A 16130-nucleotide genomic window follows, 5' to 3' on the forward strand; every position below is an offset into this window, starting at 1 on the left:
TTGTGTTTGATTTAATTATTTCTGGTACCTTTAAAAGTATTGCGGCACCTTGTCCTTAGCTAAACCTTTGCAGTAGCTCACTATTCCCTTGCATATTGTGTGTTGGTAGATGAGCTACTTGGCATTTGTATTGCCATGTATTGTGTGTATTTGAGTCATATCACAGTTGGAAATGGAAAGCACTTTATAAATATCCTCTTGCTCTTTTTATGCATATAGACTCCTTTCCAAAGATATTTATGAATGATTCCCTGACTTTCAGAGTACTCCTGTGGGGCAAAAGCGGAGAAAATATGCACAAAGCTATTCTCTGTTTATTGTTTTTTTTTTCCCTTTTTGCTGTGATAAATGATAAAAGTCAGTTTTTAAAGTCAGTGCCTGGCTCTGTAAGGTGCATCTTGTTTGGTAGGATACTTAGGTTGCATATCAGAGTATGTACAATGATAACAATGTACAGAGACATTTTTCCTTCTAGTTAATGTATTTTTAAAAGTATAAAGGAGTCAGAGTGAATATTTTTGTGTGTAGCACAACATCGCTTTGGAACATACTTTCAGCATTTAATTTTATCCTATTTATTGGCCATTTTTAGTTGCATATTTTTAACACATATGTGCAACTAGTTTCTGATACCTTCGTTTAGCATGCTGTCAAGAAAAAGATGTAAGTACTGGAAGATGTAGGGGAAAAGTGCTGGTTCCATTGAAATTGCTGGAAGCTTTGTCATTCCTTCAAGTAGTCAAGATGACGTTGTGTTCTTGCAGAATGCTTCTTTCACATCTGCTAGTTGTTGCTTATTTGCAATACCAAAGACGCTTCATTATTTTAATCCCTTTTTTCTGCGCCTTTCTAAGATCTCTAACAATTTCTTTAATAACTGTGTCCTAAATTTTGCATTGTTTTACCAAGGTGGCATGGTGACCATAATATAGGTGACCCTCCTCCTCCTCTCAATGGCTCCGAGCGCTACCTCCCATGTTGTGTTTTCTTTCATAGCTATTCTGCTGTTGGCAGACAAAGTTCTATTCATTTATCACCCTGTATTGGTTTCCTGATTTGTTGTCCAGTAATTTATGACTGTTTGGAGCTTTGGTACTCATTACAGTGCCCAGTGACCCTTGTGACCCTCCTCCCCATGTACTCTCTGCCATCTTGCCCCCTGGGCCAATTTGTTGATGCTGCAAGTTGCAGTGCATATGTCCGTGCTAAGCCATGCAGGCTGAGAACCAGGGTCTTTGTGTGACAAACTAATACCAAGTATCTAGAATTTAGGCAGCGAGAAGCTAACTGTGCAGATAAACAGATGCTGAGGATAAGGTTCTTACGTTGTTTCTGACTATGTAGGTAGTGAAGTGTTGCTGATACAGTGATGAGCAAGAGTGAACAGTCTGGACAGATACACTGCAACTTGAAGAGAATATTGTAGATAAAATACTGAGTAAGTGGCTTTGCCTAGAACTCGGTGGAATTCCCCCCAGTTACCGGCATGCACCTTTTGCAGGGTGGGGACTTTATCCTCCTGGGTGTAAATACCAGCTGAAATAAATAAACTCCAAACAGGAGCATGGGCCGCTGCCCTGGGCAGTTATTGGTGGTGGTATTTGTGAAGGCACATCAGCAACATATGTTCTTTGTTCAGTACTTTTGTACTTACTTTGTAAGTACCAATTAGGAAGATAAGTTATGTTTTTTTTCTCTTCCATCTTTTCACCACCTGAGAGTTGTATTTAAGACATAAAAGATTGTGAGCACTGGGGGAAGGTGGAGAATGAGCAGGAAGGGAGAAGGGAGTTGTTTCCTCTCTGATGGCTTTATCTGTAACTAATAGCCTGAACGTGTTCACTTTTTATATCATGATTGATTTGATATTTGTTTGCTGTAGCATGATGATCTTTGATATGGGATTACAATGCCAATTATATAAAATAGAGTGTAAAATACATCTACACGTCACGTTACGTGTACAAGCTTATAAAATAAAAGAAGAAAATAAATCTGCAACTAGTTCTTGAGCTTGGGTCATTTATTTTTGAAAAAAGAGGACTGTAACTTCCCAAAATACATCCCCTCCCTGATGCAACGTAAAAGGATCCAACATTGTACTTCCTCCTTAGAATTTCTGGCGAAATGCATTTTGCTGCCAACGTAACATCCTTTAACAGCTCTCCTGCTGGTCAGACCTTGTGACCTGCTGTGACAGCCATGACCATGTGTACAACTGATTGTTAGTGGGCAATATAAATCTGATTGGAACATGCCCGTTAATTGCTTTGAGAGCTCGATATAGACAATGCTGTCTTATAGCAGATTGTGTAGATAGGCCTAGTCATAGGGTTAATTCTGCTTGACAGCACATCAGCAGCATCTTGAGAGTAATTACCCAACTTAAGTTTTCCCACAGTTGAATTGAGGTCTTCAAAGGCTTCTACATTTACAAGTATTATTAACCTATATCTGAAACATGATGTTCCCACAAGGGCTAATTTTTTCTTCCTTTTATTAAATATACAGGTTATAGGGTTCATTTGCTAAGTGCTAAGCCCTTAGAAGAAAACACTACTTGTTAGAGAGAGAAAAATCTGCAGTGCACGACCAAAGCTAATGGTGCATAATGCACACATCATTGTCTTTTTGCAAAGACTTTAAAACAAGTTAAAATTTAGGTCTGGCTCCCTCTGTCTCTCCCTCTCTTCCCACCCCCCGCTTTCCACTTTTAAGAAAATCAAACCACTTATTCCTATGTGCAGAGTGAGTAAATTGAAGACACACACAAACAAAACCCTCCTAGGATGTTGTACAATTAAGTACAGATCATTGAATACAATACATATGACATTAATGAAACGGTATCTGCTTCAAAAATAGATTGGAAACATTCATGAATAAATTAAATCCTCTTAATGACTTTTCAAAAATGAAAATGAATGAAAACAATCTTTATTTCATAGGAACAACTGTGTTCTAGGATTCACAGCATATAATTTAATCCTGTTTTAAATTTATATTCTATTTTCTGCATTCATTTTGTAATTTGTCTTTTAAACTATCTTTTTTGTAACTCTACATTGTAAAAACCAAAAAATGTTAAAGGTAATAGTTATCATTTGGGTTCAAATGCCCTTGAATGCATTAAGTATTAACATACAGAGGTAGACAGTGTTGTTAAAGATGATATTTGCTGGGGGATCAGTCTGACAAATGGCTTTTATGGCATAAAGCAGTTCTTGTAACTTATGATCTTTTTATTTTCTTTTGCAGGTCAGAAACAAAGTTCGACTCCAATTCAGGTATGTTTAGATTTACAGTGTTTTGCTGAATGTACACTATTCAGGTTAATCTCAAAAGAGTAGTTTATCAGTTCAAGTTCAGTTTAGTTTTAAACAAACTGGGGTAGGTCAGTCTTAAAAAGGATCTTCATTTCTCACCCTCTGAAAAGAGCGTTATTACTGTGAAACATTTGCTTTCATTCCTTTCATTAGTTCCTGTCTCTTTACATTTTCCCAAAAGATGACCAGGAAGATGTTTCTTGCGACAGGCTTTAATTGATCCAGAAAAATTATAGTACAAATAAATGATAATACAGACTAAAGCAAATGGAGGATTGAGGTGAAGTTTGAGAATGATCACTGCTTTAAAGGAGAATGTTTTTCTTCCTGGTGGACAAAGACATTTCATGGGAATTTGAAGTCAGTGCAGCCTATCTGTCAGGAAACAGATGATTTTTCATCAAATTTTCATGACAGATGCATGTACACAATGCATGCCAGACCAGTCTGTAGAGCTCGCTTTAGGAGGCTTACCAAAAGGCAGTCTCTCCCAAGTTGTCTTTTTAAAGAATTTTAATGCGTTGTAGGGACTGGGAGGGAAGTGGAGGTCAGTTGAACAGGTTAATGTGTATCTAACAAGACAAAAAACACGGGACAGCAAACGGGAACAGTTGTGGAAAAAACAGAGATCATAATACCAGACTGTTTCTTATTCAGTTAACTATTCCTGGGTGTTCCTTAAAGTTAAACGATAGTAAATTAAGAATCGGCTGTTGCCATGGAACCATCTAAAATGTCCGTTGCCTGAAAAGGTCATTCAAAATACACTTTTTTGCTCAGATGAAAACAACTACTTTAAACAGAAAACCTAATATTACTATGGCAATTTTCTGTTTAGGCCAATGTTATCTTCTATATGGTTTCCTTAATGCAGTGATTGCAATTGTTTATAATGATATGACTTTTACAATATATAATAATCAGAGTATTTATGAAATAGTATGTTTCCTTTTATCCCAGTTACAACACGATTTGGGTTTGAAATGTGAGGTATTATGTTGCTTTTTCTTTCCATATTAGATTTTATCTTTGGAACTGCATAGGAATGAAATCTACAGCAGGAAGTATTTATATAGTCAATTCCTACATCTTGTATAATTGAGTCATCTTTCTTCTATTACAATTTTAGTCTGTGAGTTTGAGGTTACTTGCTTTAAATGTTGTTTGAATGAACTCTATGGTAAGATTGCTTCTTGGATCTTGACAAAACAGCTTTACATGGGGGGATAGCTTCACATATTGTCTGCCATCAGCCCCTTTCTTTTAATAAAGTCACCAAAACTATGGTGTGGAGCAGCACATCAAATGTCTGGCTTTTCTATTGAGGGGAAAATGCTCTCTGCAGAACTTTGATTTGCTTGGTGGGGTAAGCTACAAACAATTTTCTGACTTTTTCTTTTGAAACAGCTCTCCTGTTACGTGCACTATTCTGTGTGCTTTTCTCCTTGCAGAGAAGGGAGGGGTATGGTCTTTCCTAGGGAAGGCAGAGTATCGATAAAAAGTTTGGCACATCACACCTATGGTGAATGCCTGCTCAGTAGATGTCACCAGGCCTTGGTGATTAGACTCTGTAGGTTGAGCGTGAGCTCTTGAATGTCTCCTCTTCATCTGTGTAGGCTCCATAGGCTTGCTTTTCTTGAGCTTGGGTCTGTGTTATGGGCACAGATTGTCTCTTATTTCTCACACAGGGGTGCTGGAAAGGCTGGTTGCCCAAAGACTGGAGGACAAGAGTTGCTCTCCCTGTCCTGCTCTTCTACAGGCACTCAGGTGTTATTCTTACAAGGTCAGAGCTGTGACCTTGTGAACACCTGATGCAGTGTTGTCTCCCCAAGAGCACAAAGCACACAGAGGTTGTAAAAGGATTTGGAAAGAAAGATCATTTATGGGTCACCACACAAAAATACATAAATGTAAATCAGCATTAAAATACCCAAGATCTTCTCTGCCTACACTTTTCTTGCTGCACCTAAATATTCACTGGACACGCACCAGAATTTTCTGCAGCAGGTGATTAAGGTTATTTTGCTGACTGTCAACATCAGCAGGTACAATGAATGTCAACAGGAATTGTTAGCCTTACGGCATGCTGCTTCTCACTTCAAAGTGCTTTGTGTACCATCAGGGATACAGCAGGGGAAGGTCTGGGGCTGAGGCATTTGTTAGATTTATTCCTCCTTTTTCTGCTGCGTCTCACTTTTGTCTTCTGCTTGTGGTCCCTTTCCCCTAAATCCTTGGGGAAGTGTTTGGTTGGAATAGTTTCAGGCTTTCCGGTCATGGGACCCTGGTCACCCCCTTAAGGTGTTGAAGGCTCCTCACCTCATGATCCATTGTGGATCGCCAGTGTGTGTGGCTGGCCAGGCCAGGCTGGGCTTCTGATCTCATTTTATGCTTTGCTCCAAATGTTATATATAGAACTGAGAATTACTGAGGTTTAACACCTCGGTCTTACCAGTGCTGCCTCTTTCAGTGTCTCATCCAAAGATAGATGTTAAAAGATAGTAGAAAAAGCAGATTAAGCACACAATAAACATGGCATTTTAAGAAGAAAGAAGTCACAGAAGGTCCATAACCTCAAAATGCATTTCACTGCCAGAAGCACCAAGGCTGAAAAAAATCTTTCTCTTTGTGAAGCAGCCTTCCCTTTACAGGGGTGGTGCTCAATTCTTCCACCCAGGAGCTCTTCTTGGTAGTCAGATAGCGAAAGCACTTAAGAGTTTATCTTTTGTTGCCAATTACTGAGAGCAGAGAAGTGGAGATACTGAGATCAAGTCAACATATATCACCCAAATAAAACATCCCTGGTTTTGTTTCTCCAGCAAGCAGCTTGCCATCCAAAACCAGACAATAAGCCCAGACCTCCTGCTCCCTCTGAGTGAACAGGAAGGTGTGGGCAGGGAGAGGAAGGATGCGTTGGTGATGGCAGAGAGGCATTCTTGTAAAAAAATATTTTTCTGTTGTCAGGGTGTGCGGTGCCCTGTGTAGCACTGTGTTCTGCATAATGTGGCCTTTGAAGTGTGTAAATGTAGCAGTGGTTTTAAAAGGGCTGTTGCCATTTGAAACCAATGACATTTATATATGCATATATTTATGCAACTTTGAGTTCCTTGGAGACACCGTAAGGTATTTTCATATCCCTCATTTTGTTCTGAATTCCCCAGACTGAGATTCCTGAGTAAACCAATGATCCCGCAAACTGGAACAAACATGCTTTGTCTTCCTTCATCTCACGTTACTCAGAACAGTTCAACTGTTGAACGTGAGAATGAGGTAATTTTATTCTGGAATTAATATTTTCTTCCAGGGGACTGTTCTACAACCTGTCGCGTGCTCTAAATTAACCCTAATGTTAATTCCAGTTAACTTGCAAGTCTAGATGTGCCCTTGTTAAGCATTTATCAATGCTTATTGTACTTGTCTTTCCTAGAAATACTTGTGAAGCACTGAAGAATTAAAAGAAGTCTTTCTGAAGCAAGTACAAAGTCTGGAATACAGCTTTAAAAGTGCCCAGTAGGCTTACTGTAAATGTAACCCTGGAAATGTTGTTCAACACTGAAATATTACACAAACATTGTCAAAAGAAGATTAATTTGAACTTAAGTATTAACTTAAAAGAAGGCTGTAAGATTCCTATAGTGTTGATCGGGATTTATCATATAAATAGCTATAACATCTGTAGGGGACACACATTCTTCATATCATGACTAACAGTTCCATCTGAGAAACTTCTTTTTCTCTGCCGATTCTTTGTAAGTCTATAGCTGGCAGAATTTCTGTCTCAGAGACCATGGGGTTAGCTTCATGCTGTTAGAAGATCTTATGAAATGAAACAATTTTGCTTTCCTGTCATAATATGATGAATTTCACTGGTACTGAAAATAGATTTTTCCTAAAAACATACTTGAAAGGAAAAAAGATTGTAGGAAATTTTTTTTTTTTCTCAAAATCTGTTAGGGAACAAAGTAGACCACAAGATCCACAGCTGAAACAATTTTCTTCTACTTATTAGTATTTTGGTAGTGTCTAAAATGCTTGTTGTGCTATGTGCTTGGTTAGCAAATTTTAGAATTTAAGAATATGATAATTATATTAGAATAATCAGTTAATTAAAGATTTTTTTTTAATTTAGAGAAAAATAGGTCTTTATGGTGCTGTTCCATAACAGGAAGAATTTGTAGGTCTCAAAAGCTGTTGCTGAACACTGTTAATCCCACTTTAGTAATAGAAAAATAAGCATAGAAAATGCAAACAACTGTCTCTGCATGCCCGCTGGTCACCAGAGAATGGTGATGGTGAGTTTCCTACTGCCTGCTGGGTGGGCTGGAGTTTTCTTGGGGCATCTCTATTGGTGTATCCTGCATGTCACTGTGGAGGTAAGCCATGTGATACTCGACTGATAGTGTTGGCAGTGAAATTGTGAAGGGGAAGAAATTTGAGTTTTGTTCTGTGTTAAAAAGAAAGGACAAATCCCTGGACAATACACTTGGCCTCCAGTGTAGTTGCTTTTATATATATGTCACTCAGACGGTGGAATGGAGGAAGTCAGAGAGCACAGGGTGCAATAAAGTGACAGTTGTGGAAGCACCGTGCTGTAGACATGGATCTGTGCACTGGCAGAAGAGAGGGGAGTGCCCAAGGGTGCATACTGCCTTCAGCTGTATTCTTCATCATTTGCTGTGCCAGCTTCCCGCTTCTCTCAAAAAGAGACATGCATCTCCAGAACCCATTCTTCTGTCTTCTCTGCTTCTACACAGATCAAATGAAATGTAGAGATTACCTATGTGATTTTATATCACTGTTTGTGTCAATACTTTGGAAACATTCCAATTAGTGTCAGGAATTAAGCTATAATAGCTGCCCATGCAGCTAGAGGCTGTCCTGAGGGACAGCTACACATGAGCTTTTGTTGGATTCCTGCCACTCCAGCAGTCAAATACAAAGCAAGTCAAGGAGCCCCCGACAGTTCCCGGAATTTCTTTTGCCTGCCTTGTCTGGACTCACAGTGTCAGCCAGTGACTCTGCAGGTCATTTCTCCTCTCTGCACACGGCTTTTTCCACCAGAATGAGTGTATCCCCATGTCTTCAGTGCTGCATGATGCTGGCATCCCCATCTATCCCCATCACAGTTCCCATCCTTTCCTTTCTCACCTCTTGTATTTACGGGTATCGTTCCCTTAATGTGGCCCCTACGATGTACTAACTTGCTAGGCTACATGATTCAGCACAGGTGCTAGAGAACAGTCGAAGAAAATTATAAGGTTGGGGGTGGTCAGATGTTTTCCTCTCATAAATTCCTCTTGGCTACACTTCCAGATGTTCAGCAATAGACTTGCCAAACTCTCGCTATCAGCCCTGATTTCCCCTAGCCTGTCATCAGTCCCATTGTATGAAAGTCGTCAGTACAACTATTAAGAGCACAAGGAACTATTCTCCCAACTAAGAAAGAAATGAAAACCAAAAGGCATCTTGAAAGTGGGCATCTCTTCCTGACCCTTGCTACTAGGGAAACCCAAAATAAACTTAACTTGCCTGAAACCTTTGGTCCCTGAAGCAGCGGGGTGCTTAGTAATATCCATCAATCAATTAGATCATAGATCTAAATACAGATTAACAAATCAATTCTTAAATTTTATTGATGTCAGCTTCTTCATCCAGGTTGTGATAGAGTGGTTCTTAATTTCTTCTTAGCAAGTCTGAGTAGTTTCAGGAACAGGGAGGAGAGACATTTGGTGTTCATAATGAAATCATATTGACAAGTTCATCAGTCACCCTACAACCAGAGTATTTGATCTAAAAACATGAAAAGATTACTTGCAGAGTCTGTAACAGGAAAAAGTGGCAAAATCAACTGAGATACTGAAGAATAGGGATGCTCCACAGCTTTTTGGGTGAAGCAAATGGCGTCTCCAGAATCTTTTTCAACTATGTGGAACTATTTCCTTCTCTCTGCCCACCACGAGTGCACGGATTCTTGAAAGGGTGCATGAGCTGGCACAGAGAGACAGTGGGAGACAGCAACTACAGACAGAACAGCAGCTCAGATTATCTTACTTGTCGTTACTTGTGAGTGCTGTTTTGTTCTTGGCATTAACAACTCTACATGCAGATCATTAGGGATGTAATAGCTGGAGAGCATGGTCTGTTATATTTGTTCAGCAGCAAGATGAGCATTTAGATTCAGATGCAAGCTGAACCATCTGTTGAATGTTTTCAGGGCCATACTGCAATGTGACTTGGAATATAGATGGCTGGGACATCTCACTGGTACCTCCCAGTGAACTATGTGCTTGTAACAGCTCTGACCTGTGGTAACTGATCATCACCCTGCTCTTATTTCTCTTGTAAAGGATGGCAAAAGTTGGTCAAATTATTTCAACCTATAGAACAATATTTTAATTTGTGGAGGGCTGATTAAAAACGTTGTAAGCATGTAGGCAAGCTTGCTCATCTAGGATTTTTAAAGAAGGCAGTAAGCTGCCAGAGGACTCCAAATGTATAACTTTCCAAATTCTAATACTGGCTTTGCAGTTGCAGATGTCTTTTCCTCCCACTTACTCTGTTCATCTTATTTGTATCTGAGCTGGGTTATTCTTTGCTATCGTTGGCATGAATTCTTCTCAGTTGTCAAAGTATTTTAATAGAAAGCCTGTTCACTTCCGTAAGTTAGATCCTTGAAACTATCAATGGAGGCCAGCAGCCTTGATCAGACTCACGACAGCCTTAAATATTTCCCTGTGAATAATTTGTATAATTTCTATTTTGTGGGGTTTTTTTGATAATATATTAGTCCCTCCAAAAAATCCTGTTTGTGTTCTCATTAATAAAGCAGCTACTTAAAGATGCTCTGCCCTTGTGAGCTAGCACATGTGCTCACTGTGCTGCACGAAGCACTGCCTGTCAGCATATGGTAAGAACTGTGCGTGAAAGGGCCTCGTTCCTGGATCCAGGAATATAATAACAACAAAAACAAATACAATTATCTATTTTTGTCCTACATCTACTTTAATAACCATGGCTTCCTTTTTCTTGCTTTGCTCGGAGGATCTTGCTGAGAAGGATCTTGCAATATGTTTAAATTGGTCCTGTAACAAAAATATTTAGATTTAGGTTTTCCATTTTATTATCATTAATGTAAGCAAATTCATCAGATTTTTTTAGGAGAAATTTTCTACTTTTCTTTCTAAGTACTAAAGACAATATTTTCCAATAATTTGCATTTCATTGTAAATAGCTAAAAAAGGCTGTCTTTAAGAAACAATTTGGCAAAAGTAGTCTGAGAAGACATGAATAATATATAAATCATGGTCTTATTACATGGAATTGGAAACTGTGGTACTCAGTTAAATTATAAACGATAAAGTAGATTGGCTGAAGATTTTTTATTCATCGTAAGTATAGCTGCTTGATCTGTTGCGGAATTAGTTTATTGTTAGACAGCAAATTGCTCTTCCAAGTTAGCAACATTCAGCAGCATAACATCTTTACTGTTCTGGAGGGCCGGATTTCTTACATACAAAAATGTTGTGATTCTTACTTAGACCTTTGTGCAGTTTTTTACTGAGCAAGGCTACCTAATTATTTTTCAAGAGCTCCTTGCATTGCAGTCTTGTTCGGTGGACAAAGTAGAAGATTTTTGGTGATCCTCTTGAATTATCCTATACTTACAAGCTTGATAAAGAGTTTTTCTGCTCCTCTTAAATGAAAATTCAGTCAGTCAAACTAAACCTATTACAAACTATGATAATTCACTTTGCCATAGTCCCATTTAACTAGCCAAAAATGGAGTATGTGCAGGAGAAGCCACAAGAATGGACAAGCAGGGAGGTTTCTGGTCACAGCTGTGGCTCATTGAGATGGTTATACAGCTCAAACGCAACTTACCCACACCATATACAGCTCAAGTCAGTTGTATTGTTTCAGTGCTTTATTAGTACTCTATTCATTTAAACCATGAAATGGGGGAAAAAATTGCCTGTTGTCTTTGTAATTTGGAAGCTGAACTATAATTCATTTGTGAGTGGAGTGTTACGGCATTGTGCATCATGTATGTGCTTCTGCAGAGGTTTTGAAGAATGGCAACACAGGACACCGTTTAGCTCACTGCACGGTGCCAGGAAACAAGAATTCTGCAGGGTACAACAATACTTTATGTCTCTACCATCTTCTGGTGCAGAAGCTACTGGAGCTACCAGCATCCATCTGGGTGTATATAAGTAGCTGAGATGTGCATGTTTGGGCATAATTTAGATGTCTGTTTCATATTTTTAATGTTGTATGGACATCTGCTGATTCTGTACCCTGTTCCAGCACAGCTTGACAGCTCTGTGACCTTGGGCAAAGTACTTTTTCAGGGAAAAAGCTGTCTCTTGCTATTGAGTATGTCCAAGACCTAGTGCAGTGGAAACACTTTCTCAGTTGAGATCACCTCTTAGATCCACCGTAAATCAAATCATGAGTGGCCTTTACAAAATATATCCTTTTAGATGGAGTAAATGAAGTTGTGTTAGAAAGAGTCTCTGGAATGCAATATAAAAGGCAACATGGTAAATGCATTCAATTGAATTAGAGTCCTTCACTCTGCCTACAGTTACCCGTACCACAAAACTTGTGTCAAGGGGATCTCAGTTCTGTGCAGAAGAAATACAATTACAGAATCACAGAATCACAGAATCATTAAGGTTGGAAAAGACCTTTAAGATCATCAAGTCCAACCATCAACCCAACACCACCATTCCCACTAAACCATATCCTGAAGTGCCACGTCGACACGTTTTTTGAACACCTCCAGTGATGGAGACTCCACCACCTCCCTGGGCAGCCTGTTCCAATGCTTGACCACTCTCTCAGTGAAGAAATTTTTCTTAATATCTAGTCTAAACCTCCCCTGGTGCACCTTGAGGCCATTTCCTCTCGTCCTATTGCTAGTTACTTGAGAGAAGAGACCAACACCCACGTCGCCACAACCCCCTTTCAGGTAGTTGTAGAGCACGGTAAGTTCTCCCCTCAGCCTCCTCTTCTCCAGACTGAACAAGCCAAGTTCCCTCAGCCGCTTCTCATAAGACTTGTGCTCCAGACCTCTCACCAGCTTCGTTGCCCTTCTTTGGCCACACTCTAGTACCTCAATGTCCTTCTTGTAGTGAGGGGCCCAAAACTGAACACAATATTCGAGGTGTGGCCTCACCAGTGCTGAGTACAGGGGCACAATCACTTCCCTACTCAGTGCATGTTGTCCAAAATGGCACATCTTGTGTTTTGATTAGCATGGTTTATGGGGTCATGAATTTGAACAAGAAAGAGGTGAAAGCTGTTTTTGTTTCTTCCCTTTGGATCTGTCAAAGAGAACAAAACCCTTAGCATCTTTTCTATGCAAGATGATGAGAATGATATCATACAGTATTAATTGAAACTGTAAGAAATCTGTTATTTGAAAAAAATTATCTGTTTCATGTTATTTGACTGTACAAACTAACCAAGTTAGTTTGGTTCAGTAAAGATTAAAATATTTCATGTTTTTATTTCACTGATATAGTGCTGTAAATTTATGACCAGTAAGAAACCGTATGAAAGATCTGTCAGCTTTTACTATTTCACATTTTAGTCTCTTATCAAAACCAATTTCAGGTTTTGTAGTACTAAAAGTAAAGGGAAAAATGCAAGCTGCAGTTAAGCAAACTGTAATGTTCAGTGATCACCATCAAAATCTTTACAGTGTTGATCTGAGTATGAAGCAAAGAACATTAATTTGTCTTTTGTTGACTTAATTTAGTGGCAGCCTTTGAGATGTTCTGGTAGGCAGGTTTCTGTCATACCACTGCAACTGCCACTGTACATGTGAACATCCATCTGCTTAGGATTAAGTCCAAAGTCAAAACACCAATGAGATCTAATGCTGCCTGTTTAAGCCAGACACAGTTTGCACTGAATTTTATGTAAGGACAGCACAATCCGGTCTTAAGCCAGACAACAGTGAATTAAGTTAACAAGGGCTGAAAGTATTTCTACAAGGAAAGAATTGCATCACTGTGTGATGTAATCAGGAGTCTTAGCAACCTTCTTTTCCATCGGGGGCTGAATTAGTGTTCTCTGTTGTTTGGTATACCATTGTCATGCCCGCCTGTTGTTGTTTACAGAGTAAGTGGTCCCAGCCTTTTCATCAGCCATGGTCCAGGTGTCTCTGAACAATCTTAGGTCTGTATGCCCTTCTCCAAACACCATGCCTATTAAGATCACAGAATCCATATTCTCAGTGTTTCGTTGCTCTGAATAAAGTTTAGTGCCAGTCTTTGCTCTTCTTTACTAGCTGTAGCAATGGAGGTGCTTTGATTATTTGCATAATATCCTTTTCAGGTGATTTCTGTGTCTGTGGAGACATGCACAATCCCTGTGTGTCTGTGGAGAAATGGCAGCATTTCATTTGGAGGGATATTTTATGCAAGCTATTACCATCTCAGGGGGAGTGGAATCATCTAACTGTAACCATCTGCCTTAACACAGCCCTCTGAGCTTCATCCAGAGTTGGAAGAGATAAGCATCCTCAGAGGGGTTCATCCCTTCTGCTGGGGAAGTCTATCTGAGCGTGCACTGAATCACCTTTTTGAGTGCCCATCAACTTTAGAGTTAGGCATGTAACTTTGATGGTTAAAGTCAGGAGGGATTACCTCGGTCTGGAATGGATGTGCAGAGAGCTGGGGATGAGCAGGTGTGATCCCCCAAGTCACTTTCCACAGCTGCTGCTGTGGAGCTGTCGTGGAAAAAATTCATAAACTTAAGAGGAGAGCTACCCAATTAGTCTCAAGTTCTTCTGCTGGGTGTCAGTAAACCACCTGTACACAGAGCTTGGGTGTAGCGTATTTATGGGAAGGATGAGTCTACCTGTGATTATTTTAGTTCTGTTTCTCCTTGTATGCCTTTTCATTTCCCTTTTCTTTTCTTACCTTTCTTCCAAAAAAACAAATCTGCTTATGTGCCTCCAGTTATCATTACCCCAGAGAATTGCAGCAATTTTAATCTCTTTCTCTTGAATTATGAGTAAGATTTGTAAATCGATCATTCACCACTGCTCATCTGTGCATGGGCAGGAAGAGAAATATGTAACTGAAAGAGAGATGGCCTAAGGGTAACGAGAGTGAATCAAAAATGTTGTAAATGTATTAAATTTAGCTTCAGTCAGGGCCCAAATATTAAGCTGGCCTTTGGCATGTTTCAGAAAGCATGTGAAATTGCTGCTTAGTAGGTAGAGATTTTGCTGATTTTATGTTGCTATTCTTGATCTTTTAGAAAGTCAAAGTCGTTTAGTCTGTGTTAACCATTCTAACGACGTTAAGGACACCTGACACAATAAATGCAGATGTGAAAACTGAAAGGTGTATTTTTAAAACATTAAATTTTAGAAAGAGAAGTGTTCTGTTTCTGCCTCACGCTTTTCAAGGAGGTGGTCATGAGAACAGAATTCCCCTGTTTATATTCTCATTTAAAAAGTGTCTACCCGTAAGATTTCTGGTGTTTGAAAGTGCTCCTATACTCACTTCCATACTATTATCTCCCTTTAAGTCAGTGATTTTTTTTTCCGCTGCCACACACTCTATATTTAAGGTATTTAAATGAAGTCCCAGGAATATGGGTTTGCAGAGGGATAGGATTTGGAATGTCAATTGTCAGCACTGACAGAATAGCTGGAAACTGATTAAGACATATTTAGGTTGAAGAGTGGTGGAAAAAATGTCCTGGCAAGTAAAAAATCTGCTGCATAAAATACTGTGTTGAGGTCATTAGGGCTCTGGAAACAAGTTTAAAAGGCAAGAGGGGAAGACACAGCATTTCCTCAAAATTTCAGCCCTCCCTGCTTTCGAAGATAGAAAGAAATCCCTGATTGAAAGAGTACTGTCAGAGCTGGACTTTAGGTCAAGAGTTAGTATTAGTGTTAAGACTGAGGCAAACTGAAGTTACGTCAGCCATCACTTACCCAGTTAACTGGCTTTTCTGAAGAAGAGAATTAGAGGAGTTCTCTTTTTTAAATCTTCCTATTTTCTTTACTATCTGCATGTCTGAGACTCTTCTCTTGCCCCTCAACGATGACACATCTTGGGTGTACGTGGATCTGTGTCATTGTGACAGTATGACTAAACAGGGCTGCATTGTACTGTTGAAGAACATGATGTTGAAACCTATGCTGGCAGCTGCTTTTACTTCTTTGGTTCCAGGCATCACAGTGTAGACCATATTAAGAGTAAGTCCCACTCCTAAAAAAGCAGAGAAATGTACATAGCAGAACTGTAATCTTAACTCCCTTGCTCTAGTCTCTGTAAAAGTAATTTCTTTAATGATACGTTAACAGTTTTCACGTTCCCCTTTGCTTTGTCACACAAGGAAGGTCTGTGCCTAAAGTTAGACCTAATCCTGGCCCGGATGTGTAACAGACCGGGGAGACTCCCCGGTGGGACATGCCCCCTCTTGGGCTTCTGTTTCTGTGGAGGAGAGAGTGAGTACCTCATCACCTCCCTACCTCCTGTGAAGACTATGCAGAAGTCCAAGTTTGAGACCCATGTCTCTCTCTTAGGGTTCCTGTTAGTAGGGCACCCAGAATGGCAAGGCAACTTGACAGGATCTGGGTGGGAGGGGACACACAGACCTTCATCTAAATGCCCTTGGCCTTAAGGTGATCTGATCTTCCTTCATCAGATCAAGAAAGGGGTGGACCATACAGAGACCCTGTCCATCCCCCCTCCGCCCTCCTTCCCACAGCGAAGGGGTTTACTGGGAAACTTCAGAAGCTGAAACTCATGAGATTTCCACTGGCACTTTGCCTCT

General features: G+C 39.7%; 1 protein-coding gene across 1 annotated transcript in view; it reads left to right on the forward strand.

Annotated features, from left to right (window-relative positions):
* Positions 1 to 16130, forward strand: part of MSRB3 (methionine sulfoxide reductase B3) — a gene marked incomplete at both ends in the record, with an annotated part of 81972 nt that overhangs the window by 42133 nt on the left and 23709 nt on the right. Inside the window, one exon of the mRNA XM_082012120.1 lies at positions 3259 to 3287. Within this exon, the coding sequence (XP_081868246.1) occupies positions 3259 to 3287 (29 nt within the window). The remainder of the gene's footprint in view (positions 1 to 3258; positions 3288 to 16130) is intronic.

The sequence above is a fragment of the Phaethon aethereus genome, assembly GCF_964289735.1.
Source record: "Phaethon aethereus genome assembly, chromosome: 1".
In the NCBI taxonomy this organism is placed as follows: domain Eukaryota; kingdom Metazoa; phylum Chordata; class Aves; order Phaethontiformes; family Phaethontidae; genus Phaethon; species Phaethon aethereus.